Here is a 12,325-nt window from a genome sequence, read left to right on the forward strand (position 1 = left end):
GTGTGCGTGCATGGGGGTGTGCGTGTGTGTATGTAGAGGGGGTGTGTGAGTGAGTGTATGCTTGCGGTGGTGGTGTGTGTTTGGGAATGAGTGCGTGTATGTCTGTAGGTATGTCTGTATGGGTGTGTGCGTGTATGTTTGAATGTGGGTGTGCGTGTCTGTGTGTATGGATGTTGGCATGTATGTCGGGGTGTGTGCGTGTATGTGTGTTGGTGGTGCCTGCGTGCGTGTCGGGTGTGTATGTGTAAGGTAATGTCAGGGGTCGGGGTGGGGAGGGGGGTCCTGACACCTTTGGGGGGTGGCAGGGGTGGTGGGGGGTGTAGGGGAGGGAGTCGGGTTGGGGGTGGGGGAGACCCCTATCAGTGCCAGGGAAGGAATTCCCTGGCACTGATAGTGCTTACCGCCATGGATTTCATGGCGGTTCCTACCGCTGGAAATCCACGGCGGTAAGCCGGGTCGAAATACCGGTGGCGGTATTGTCACGGCCGCCGGGCTGGAGACCCAGGTCTCCAGCCAAGCGGTCGTCTCCGCCCTGGGGGGCGGAACGGAGAAGCGGTGGATGACCATGGCGATAACCGCCATGGTCATAATACTCAAAAAAAGACCGCCAGCCTGTTGGCGGTCTTACCGCCGCTTTAACACCGTCCGCCAGGGTTGTAATGACCCCCATTATATTCTAAATAGCCTTTGAAATAGCATTATCAATTAAAGAAACCTTTCAGAGACGAGTAAAATTTGGACTCATGAAGGGTTACCTGGGGGCACCTTTATACTCCATTTGCGCCGAATTTGCGTCATTTTTTATACAAATTCGGCACAAAACTAACTCCATATTTATATTTTGACATTAGACTCATCTAGCGTCAAATTATTGGAGTTTGCTCCATTTGTTAAATGCATGAACTTACCTTGCATCAATGAGGTGCAAGGTAGGCGTTCCTGTCTAACAAATGGTGCTAACCCCATAGCCCCATATTCATACCCTGTGCTAAAATGACACATGGGTGGAAGGAGGGGCTAAATAACGGTGCAAAGCTTGCTTTGCACCATTATTTAAACCTGAGTCAGACCATATGTTAGGGGACCTGCTGACCTATTTCCATGGTTAAACACCATGGAATGGGTCCACAGGTGCCCTCCTCAAGCCCTAGGGACACCCCCACCCACCCCATAGGGATACCGGAGGATGGGGGACCCCATCCCAGGTAAGTATGGTAAGTATAGGTAAGTATTTTTTTTTTTTAACTAAAGTGCAATCGGGGGCCCAACTTGGGTCCCCCTGCATGGCACAGGGTGCAATGGTCATGCCTACAGGATACTGGTCCCCTGTGCTGGCCATTGGATTGGTGGGCATGACTCCTGTCTTTTCTAAGACAGGAGTCATGTGGTATGTATGGTTTTGCGTCTGAAAATGACGCTAGGCTGGTTAGAGGCATTTTTTGCCTCTAACCAGCCTAATGTCATTTTTGGGCGAAAAACTCCCTTCTCCCATACCACCAGCCCCACCCGTCTAATGTCATTTTTTTTTTACCTTAGCCCATCCTTTGCACAGTCTTGCGCCATTCCATATATATGGCGCCATGCTGGTGCCCAGGAATGGCGCAATCTAAACATTTGGTTCAAAACTGTGTTACTGCGGTTTTGGATCAAAAAGTATAAATGTGGCCCTTGGAATATTAAAGTGCATTACAGAAGGCAAAAATATATGAATAGTCTGAACATCAGTCAAAATGCATAAGACTTAGTATAAGGCTCAAATATCGGTGGCATAAAGGCCAGCAGCATTTAGAGAAATATAGACAGCATGATCAGAATCTACAAAATCATCCTAAATTTATGATATACAGAAAATCAATATGCTGAGAATCAGATAAGTATCCAAAGGCTCAAGACGAAAGTCTGGTTGGCAAAAGTATGTCTCACCCCCAGTTTGAGCCCATTTTTATAACAAAACATAACTTTTCAGTGAAAATTGCACACTCAGTGAGCAAAATGTATCAATGAATCCATGTATCACCATACTGATTACATCATTATCTAATTCCAGCCCCTAACACCACTGTAGCACAATCCCCTAAAAGAATATTAATGTGTTCCACCCTAACCTAATGTCCTCGGGTGTGACAGTATAAATCTAGTTACACGAAACAATAGCAGTCTTATCAATGAATGAATAGGCCTACAGTGATCCAGCAGGAAAACACCTCAAATCAATATAGCTGTTGCAAGACAGCTTACTCCGAGGTTCACCAAGTACAGCGCGCCATAAAAAATCATAGTGCAGGCGGGTGTCAGTGAGAGATGAAAGCATGAATGAAAACATAGCTACGTTGGAAATCCAAGATGGAGCGGGGGCATGGGTTGGCCAATACTAAGAAAACATATTTCTGTGCTGCACCGTGTTGTGGTTTGTAGTGCAGAACATGCACGATACTAACGTTTTAATCATGGATATCTCTAGCAGTGTGTAGGGTTAAACATTCCAAGTGTTCAAAGCCAGCATTAGATGCACGACTTAGCATCAAACTTGTTATTGGAAGTCACCTGAACTACAGTACAGTTACTGAGTCTAAAGAAGGGGAAGAAGATATAACATATAATACATTTAGGGGCATATTTAAGAGCCCCTAGCGCCCTTCTAATGCCACATTAGCAATTTTTTTTTACGCTAAGTGGTGTTAGAAGGCCAAAATTCTTTACAAAGTGGTGCAATGCGTGCATTGCGCCACTTTGTAACCCTTTGCGCTACATTATGCCTGTGCCAGGTACAATGTATACAAAAGGGGCATCCAAAATGTAAGAGATTTCCTTGTACCATTTGTTTCCGCACTTTTAACGCCTGCTCAGGGCAGGCATTAAAAGAAGGCTTCCATTGCCTACAATGGGCCTCCCGGTGCCTTGCAGGATTACGTCATGATTTTTTACACTAATCCTGCAAAACGCCGGCTACCATAAAAAATTCAGAAGCTAGTCCCCTAACTACCTCCATTGTGCGCCATATTTTAAGTATGGCGCACACATGGTGGTGTTAGGGGGCGCTAAGGGGCGCAAGAAAAGTGGCTCTGCACTGTGTGCAGCACCACTTTTCTTCAATATGTCCCATCATGTATACGCTATACGAACTGTACATTTTTACTAAAAATGAGGAGATAGGTGAAAGGTCTTTGAGGAGAATGAACTAAAAGTAACAGAAGATCTTTCCTCAGAATATTCAGTGCAGAAATGGTTACAGACTCCTAGAGGTAATGGGGTGTTGCTGGCAATAATTACGTTAAAATGAAAAAGCACACGGGATCGATCGGCAAGTTCTCAAATATTTTTTATACTCCCAGAAATCAAGTAAAGCTATTGGTGCTGCAGTTAACATAAGGGGTGGCAGCCTTAACGATCCTGGAAGCTTCTGTTTACTATCAATACCTTGTTTTATATTTATAGTTTATAGTATGTAACGTAACAGATATCACATTTGCATTTAGGTTTCAAATAGCGTTGGAGAGAGGACAGAGGTCCTGAAATCCAGGGAGAGAGATCGCTCCTCATTTGCCAACTTGCCCAGTAGAAGCACAACTCCTATCGGGAGGAGAACACCTCACCAGGGAAGGATAACGCCGTTTGAACAAGAGAAGGTAATGGGGATGGAATCATAAATCTTAATGAGACCCTCAAGCGATCAGCAGCTAGCTTCAAAAGGATAGATGTAAAATACAAATCCACCAGGAATACACATGCAAATAACAAGGAGGCCACAACAGAACAGATCTGGATGGATTTCCTATGGATATCCAACCAATAAGCTTTGTAATACTTGTAGAACATTTTGAAGCTCTGAGCATTGATGGAAGATAAGTTTTATAGGCTATTTTACATTATTTTTATATGAGTTTAAGCTATCTTCTCAACTGACCTTTGGAAATGTGATCTAATAGTTAAGCAGTGGTCTATTAAGCTCATTAAACCCTGAAGCTAAATTAATTTCGCCTTACATTGAATGAATTTGTATGCACAGGGGAGAGTTAAGACCACACGGATCTCTCTTCTTCCATGAGAATGCTTGATAAGAGGCTATATCCTTTTATGCAGCATAGTAAGAGGCCTGGATAGCACCAGTGCAACTAATAAAATCATTTTATCAGAATAAAAGACCAAAATCGTTCTCTGAGAGAAAGACTTGCTTAAATTGAGCTTATTAGTGTCTCTGTGAAGGAGTTCTTTCCCCTGCTTAGCTCAGGCTGTCTTAATATACATTTAGTTTGAGGAATATTTTATAAAATACCCCAAACACAGTTCCTGATGGAGTCCGTAACTCCCGTATTACCGCACTCATCATTAACAGGTGTGGTAATACTACATGGTCTAACAGGGAAAAAAGTTCCCACATCATCCCTAGAAGACCTTGAACCCAGTGTAAAGAATGGGATTACGAGCTAACATAAGGAAATTCCACATGATGTTTCCCATTCTGTAGGGCCCCTTGGTGATCATCTCATGATTACCCATTAAGACTGGAACTTGAGGGCAGATTTAATAAAAGTGGCGATGTACCTAGTGCAGTGCCACTTTTCTTGCACCTCTTAGCATTCCACTAATGGCACCACGTGTGCACCATATGCAAGATACGGCGCACCATGGTAGTAGTTGGGGAACTAGCATCAAAATGTTTGACGCTAGTTTGGAGCTTTGCCGGATTAGCGGAAAAAATGTTGACGCTAATCCTGCAAAGCCCTTTGAGTCCCATTATAAACAGTGGTGTGCCTCCTTTTAACGCCTGCTCTGAGCAGGCATTAAAAGTGCTGAAAACATTATGCAAAGAAATCTCTGAGATTTCTTTGCGCCCTTTTTTCGGTCCCCCTAATGGGGGAATGCCCCCTTTGCATACATTATGCCTGGTGCAGACATAATTTAGCGCAAAGGGTTACAAAGCGGCGCAATGCATGCATTGCGCCACTTTGTAAATATGGGCTAGGGAAAAGGACTTCTTAGCGCCGCCTTAACGTAAAAAAAAATATGCGAATGCAGCACTAAAGTGGCGCTAGGCCCTTTTAAATCAGGGCCTTGGTATTAATGACATCCCTAGGTGGGTAATACTGTGTACAATATTACCTCCCTGGAATACTGGATATCGTGGAATGGGTCGTAGACTTTTCACTCGTATTCACTGTACATACCTTAGGGACTGATTACAAGTGCCTTGTTAAATTGCGATCTCTGGTCAAACAACAGGTTGCCTAGGGATTGGAATTATCAGTGGCATGATCTTTATCTCATCCGGTAATTAACAGTTGCATTCCCCTTCTCCATAGGTGTTGGCGGATCAAACCTCAGGAAGTTAATGGATGAAAATACCCGATAAATACAGGCCAACTTCGGTGCGGTATCACACCGAAATCCACATTATACCCTATAGGGCATAATTTGGAATAAGCAAAAACTGACACACCTGATAAATTCCGAATACCGCACATTTTGTTAGGTGCTATAATTATTGCATCCGAGACCAGGGCCTTTTTATAGCTTGATGAATGAGTTATCTACTATTCACTAAATAGTGGTGACAAAATGTTGAGTTAATTTTTATTAAACATATTATAAATATGATATGCCACGTGTTTCTAGTTTATAATTCTTCTTTTGTATTCTAATGTAGGCTGCGCACCTACCACTAAATAACGCTCACAGGAAGTCCCCGGTTCTTGTCTCGCACCTCAGCGTCTATAAGGACAACTCTTCAACATCTTACGTAAAAGGTAAGCACTTTTAGCAAAACTTTCTTGAGGACAAATCAAGACTAGACTTGCACATATAATGACACCAGCAGGACAAAGTTTCCTCATGCCAAGGGGGGCCCAGGAACAAAGAGACATATTTAAGAGCCCCTAGCGCCACTGGAGCGTCACATTTCATGACACTCCGGTGGCGCAATGCCCTGCACCGTATTTACAAGGTGGCGTTAAGCCACTTTTTGTGGCGTAACGCCAGCTTGTAAATATGGCCCCTTTACATGCAGCCCTTGGCATGGAAGGGGCATGCAATGGGTGTTGCTGTGGGTGTGCCCAGATTTACGAGTTTTCTTAAACCTGAGGCAGCGCCAAAATCTACCCCACCCCAGGGGTGGTAGTAGCAAGGTGCAATGAGGAGGAATACTGTTATTCCTCCACGTTTTTGGCCTTTTCTATGTATGCTGCATTCTGCAGCATGCATAGAAAGAACAAAATGCCAGACATGATTGTTTATGTGCGGGAAGGTGTCCCTTCCTGTACATAAACAATCATTTCAATATGATGCTTTGGCACTTCTGTGTGTGCTGCATTGTGCAGCACACACAGAAGTGCTAAATCACCATTAGTGATTGTTTATGTGCAGGGACACTTTCCCACACATTAACAAACCCCTCAATGCAGACATCCGTGCACAATGGTGCAAGAATGCCTGCATTGGAGCAAGGTAGCTCAATTTAGCACCAGCGCAGGGAACAACACAGGGATGCACCGTTTTCAATTAAATACAGTGCAACCCTGCATTGTTAAAATGACAGAGCGTGGTGCTGCCAATCTTGGCACAGCGTCGCTCTCTATCATTTTCTGTTAAATAGGGGCCAAAATGTCACAGCCAGGAACGCAACAATCCTTGCATCATCACAAGTTATTTTTCCCCCGAACAAATTTTATTCTTATGCTTATGAAAAACGTATAGAAACCCATCAATGCACATTCTTCCAGAGCTATAGGTCCATAAATAAAACAGGTAACCAGTGGTGTAATGGAAAACATTGAGCCCCCTGCAGATGTTGAAGAGTGGCCCCTGAATTTCCCATATCTGAAATTCATTGGCCTTGGGCTAAATAGGGGATCCTTGAAAGGTTGGGGTGTGGTAAAAGGGTTAGGGTGCCCATGAGCCACAAGGGCTGCAAGGACTTGCATAACGCCTACGCAGATAACCAACCTCTAAAATTTTGGGGCCTGATTCACAAAGGTAAATGTAGACTTTTATGTAAGTTTACAATTTGTTTTAAAAATTGCAAACAATTAATTTAATTTTACTATTATACTGCATGGCCAGCTAATTGTTTTTCCTTCTCATACTAAACACAGTTCTGTACGCATTTTCCATGGTCCCCAGATTTTCTAACATTTCTCATGACAGCGCCTACCTTTGTACAGATATCTTTCAGTTGGCATACACTAGGCCATTCATGAACTCCCGTTTTTTTTAAATTTAGACAACTCATGGCTTTCCTACAGTCACTTCACTTCTTTATGAGCAACCATGAACCCTAGATCATAGAGCATCCTTCCAGCTCTGATCAGTAGGCCGTCCACCCAAATTCAAAGAACTATCAGTTTTGCCTCTCCAGATTACCCAGCACTTATGGCTGTGTTCATGTACTCAGATACCCCGTTCCTGTATGTCTCCAACATGGGATATTTCCAGTTCGCATGACATAGATGCTGAATCTGTCCAGAACCTCTCTGACGTGGATTATAGTCAAACCCTCCCATCTTTAGATCTGGTGTTAGCCGAGACCTGTTTTTTTTTAAATCTCCAAAAATACTTATGTACTTATAGAGTCTTTCAGTCAGCCCTGTTCATCCATTTTTTCCGTTATAGTGTCATTCACATTTTGTTTCCTCCTACTACGGCGTACAGCATGGGGGAGTGGACCAGCCTAGTTCATTTAGTGATGGAATTCATTGTGAGTGACGGCATTTTTGTGCTGGGATATGTAGACATTCACTTTCAAAGTTCCATTCAGTGGCAGCGAGATGGTGTGCCAGTGTGTCATTCACTCATGCAACAGGCAGCATGTCATAGATGCACAATGAGGCCCTGATTTAAGAAAAGTGGTGCTGCACCTAGTGCAGCACTACAGAACCACTTTACTTGCACTCCTTAGTGCCCTCCTAAAGATCCCATGTGTGCGCTGTATCTAAGATACAGCCCAACATGGCAGTAGCTAGAGGAACTAGCGTCAAAATTTGTTGATGCTAGTCAAACTTTTGCAGGATTAGCGTCAAAGATTTTGACGTTAATCCTGCAAAGCACATTGAGGCCCATTGAAAACAATGGCATGCTTCCTTTTAATGTCTGTCTTCTCGCTTCCCAGTGGTGTTTACAGCGGCCAGTAGACAGATAGATTGATGCTAAAAATGGGAGAGAAGAGCTGGTGACTTGGGGAATTAAGCTTTCATCTACTTACTTTAAAATAATTCTGGGACCATTTATTCACCTGTTCATGCCTAAACGCATTTGGTGAAAACACTGTAGAACAACAGTGCTCTAAGGAAGCAACTTTAACATTGCAGTCCGGTTTGTAATGTTGATGGACTGTAGGGGACAGTCTTCAGTGGGCCTGCAAGAAATATCCAAAATATATTTTGTGTTAGGAAGCAGTTTTATGAGTGCAAGGTTAATTAATTAATACGGGTCACAGGTGTAAATGTTTCTCATATTATTCATAAATTTGTTTGCATGATGTCCTGACAGTTGTATCACACTAACTAATTTGCAAGCAGAGAAGGCTGCCTTGATAGCTAAGTAGCACTATTATATAGTGCTCAGTATGCATTACAAGTGCAAACTATGGGACATATTTATACTCTGTTTGCGGCGGATATGCATAATTTTTTCTGCGCAAATCCGGCGCAAACTTAACTCTATATTTATACTTTGCCGCTGGACCCGTCCAGCGCCAAAGTTATGGAGTGTGCGTCATTTTCTGTACGTGAAAACCTACCTTGCGTTAATGACATGCAAGGTAGGCGTTCCCATGCAAAAAATGACTTTAAGGCATGTGCACCTTATTTATTCTCCTGCGTCTTAAAAAATGGCGCCTAGCCGGATTTGTGCCGTTTTTTAACGTCTGGGTCAGGGCAGGCGTTAAGGGACCTGTGGGCTCATTTCCATGGTGGGAGATCATGGAAGCAGTCCACAGGTGCCCTTCCCTGCCCCCAGGGACACCCCCTGCTACCCTCGCCCACCCCTGGAGGACACCCATCAATAGGGGGACCCATCTACAGTAGGCAGAGGTAAGTAGAGGTAAGTAATTTTTATTTTATTTAGGTGGCATAGGGGGGCCTAACTTGGGCCCCCCTACATGCCACTGTGCCCAATGGCCATGCCCAGGGGACAGAAGTCCAGTGGGCATGGCCATTGGGCATGGGGGCATGACTCCTGTCTTTGCTAAGACAGGAGTCATTTCCATGGGGGTTGTGCGTCAAAAAATGACGCTAGTCAGATTAGAGTCATTTTTTTTTACTCTAACCTGACTTGCATCATTCTTTGACACACAACCCCCAGTCTTCCCTATGACTCTGCTGCTTGGTTAGAGTCATTTATTTTGACGCTAACCAGGCCGCAGCGCCAGCTACCATCATTCCCTAAATATGAAGCCCGGCTGACGCGTTGGAAGGGCAGTAGCCAGAGTTAAACTTTTTGACGCAAACCTGTGCTGGCGCAGGTTTGCGTAAAAAAGTATTAATATGGGCCTAAAACTGCTAAGACGTGTGCGCTCTGGACTATTATTGCTTTGTTCAATCTTAAACTGCTTTAGCAGCATCTGTGATGCCACTTTGCCCTATTTATTACACATAGAAGGGGCTCCTGCCATCATTATGAGATGGACACATTATTTATTCAGCACCAACAGAATTCTGTATAGCATACTCCAGAATTTTTTACTGACAACTTGCGAAATCTCCTATTTATGGGGATACATATGTAATGACGTAGTACAATTGTCTGTTCTTTTTGATGAATGTTTATTTCTGTGTGCATGCTTAAATTATTATCGAATGTTTCTTATGTTTCGTTCAGTGGCTAGTTTCCTGTGCTGTTCTTGCTTTGTTTACAAGCATCTCATTTGAAAAGGCTCAACATTTCTGTTTTTGCCTACAACTGCACTGTTTTCCTCTTTTTAAATACTAAGCAATCCCAGGCTGACTGAACTCTATGGCTCATTGTAGTTTTTGGCCAAACGCCATGCACAACATCGGGTTATCTGTATGAGAGGAGTTGGCTGCATGGCCTTGTCAGAGGCCAGGCCCTGTGGCCAACTGCCTGCTGCACATGGCAGAAGGCCTTGTGCAGCGTGGGATTGCCTGCCTTTGTGGGGATTGGCCACAGGGCCTGGCTAGGCCCTATGATCAATATCCCCGCACACATGGCCAAAACCGGCCCGCAGCATGGGTTTGGCTGTATGTGATGGTTGGCCAGGCCCTGCTGCCAACACCCCACACCACACACTGCCGAAGGCCGTGCACGGTGGGGGGTTGGATTTATGTGTGGTAATAAAATATTACTTTACATTTAAAAAGTCCTAGAAATTCAATAAAAAAAACAAAGGTTAAAGTAAAGTTATAGACCAAAGAAGTGGAGGGATAGGGAGGGATTATGGTCCAGTGTATATCCTCCCAGTCAATGCGTTTAAGATATAAGATACACTGTTCCAAAAAAGAAGGAGAGGATACTATAGAGGGGGTCCTAAATTTCAGGAGCAAAAACCTCACACATCCAGAAGGATGTCATGCTTCATCATCGGAGTTGCTCCTCGTCAGACCGGCACTGCAATGTCTGACGTGCACCACCCCGAATGGGGGGGCTCTTTGCCGGAGATCTTTATTGAAAAAATATTGATGCCGTGACCCCAAAAGTGAGTAAACACGAAACAAGATAAATTAAAATTGGCTCTCAAAGTCTTCACTGGATAATTGATTTATTGGACCAGATGAAAAGGTCAAGGCCAAGGTTAAAAATAGTCATAAGAGTGAAGCTGAAGCAATGATCAATCACTCTATATTGAAGAACAAATAAGGGAGGGGAATTTCCAAACCATCCCTGTCATGGGTCAACATGTTTCGCATCCTGGTGGTCCATACGGATTCAGTGATGCTTCGTCAGGACCAAAAAGACTATGGGGGTCATTCAGACCCCGGGAACCGCCGAATGACCGCACCGCGGTCAAAAGACCGCGGCGGCCATTCTGTGTTTCCCGCTGGGCTGGCGGGCGACCGCCAGAAGGCTGCCCGCCAGCCCAGCGGGAAACCCCTTCCCACGAGGATGCCGGCTCCGAATGGAGCCGGCGTAGTGGGAAGGGTGCGACGGGTGCAGTTACACCCGTCGCGAATTTCAGTGTCTGCAATGCAGACACTGAAATTCTATGTGGGGCCCGCTTACGGGGGCCCCTGCAGTGCCCATGCCATTGGCATGGGCACTGCAGGGGCCCCCTGGGGCCCCACGACACCCCTCACTGCCATCCTGTTCCTGGCAGTCGGAACCACCAGGAACAGGATGGCGGTGAGGGGGTCGGAATCCCCCATGGCATCGGAAAACCGGCGGGACACCGCCGGTTTTCCTGTTCTGACCGCGGCCAAACCGCTGCGGTCAGAATGCCCTGCGGGGCACCGCCAGCCTGTTGGCGGTGCTCCCGCCAACCCCGGCCGGAATGACCCCCTATGTGTATCTCCTAAATACAAGGTAGTCTGGATTAATATTCACCAAAAATTATAAAGAAAATAAAGTATCCAGTCACTTACATTGATAAGGAAAAATAATTCCTAACTGTTGCCCATCCCAATTAGGGGAGCGCACTTCCTAGGACCACACAGACCGGTGGTCAGGCGCAAAGTCAATCATCCCAATTAGGGAGCGCACTCAGGGAACACGGACCTGGGTAGGTTTACCGATTGTGGCGGCAGCATTTGGAAATTGACTTTGTGCCTGACCACCGGTCTGTGTGGTCCTAGGAAGCGCGCTCCCCTAATTGGGATGATTGACTTTGCGCCTGATTGACAACCTTCAGTAAATAAGGGCCACAGTATGTAGCTATTTTCAAACTAGTCTACATTCCTTATCATTTTAACTGTCCACATTTTTTACTAATAGGCCCGAAGCCTTCACTCTTGGGAAGTTTTGAAGACACATCACTTGTTCCTTTCCAAAAGGAAGATAGCAATGAGGAAAACCAGGTATGAAATGTGACACTGATTATAAACATTGAAAGTCTTCCTGGTATTGCAGCGAAATCTAAAATCTCAGTTTTACTAAATAATTCTTAATTGTACTCACGCTGGCTCAGGAAAAAGAGAATTTTGGTGGAAGGAGACTTCATGGGCCGATGAAAGCTTTGGAACGAGTGGAAGGCTCAGGAGTAAACATCAGAAATCGAAGTGTGACACCAAGTGGAAGGAGAACCCCAGCAGAGATGGTACATGGCCCACCAGGAGCCGAAGCAAAGGTCTGTAATGAACATTTGATAGCCATTCTGGATTTATAATGACAGATGTAGCCAACTTAGGCCCATATTTATACTTTTTTTGCGCCGCATTTGCAT

At 44.7% G+C, this 12,325-nt stretch overlaps 1 protein-coding gene across 2 annotated transcripts in view; it reads left to right on the forward strand.

The window, feature by feature from the left end:
* The window catches only part of LOC138295908 (centromere protein J-like), a 387,581-nt gene that overhangs the window by 339,438 nt on the left and 35,818 nt on the right, over positions 1 to 12,325 (forward strand). For both annotated transcript variants that reach the window (XM_069234528.1, XM_069234529.1), the window contains 4 exons: positions 3,477 to 3,626; positions 5,645 to 5,744; positions 11,878 to 11,960; positions 12,071 to 12,229. In XM_069234528.1, coding sequence (XP_069090629.1) covers positions 3,477 to 3,626; positions 5,645 to 5,744; positions 11,878 to 11,960; positions 12,071 to 12,229 — 492 coding nt within the window. The remainder of the gene's footprint in view (positions 1 to 3,476; positions 3,627 to 5,644; positions 5,745 to 11,877; positions 11,961 to 12,070; positions 12,230 to 12,325) is intronic.

This window comes from Pleurodeles waltl, chromosome 5 (genome assembly GCF_031143425.1).
Source record: "Pleurodeles waltl isolate 20211129_DDA chromosome 5, aPleWal1.hap1.20221129, whole genome shotgun sequence".
NCBI lineage: Eukaryota > Metazoa > Chordata > Amphibia > Caudata > Salamandridae > Pleurodeles > Pleurodeles waltl.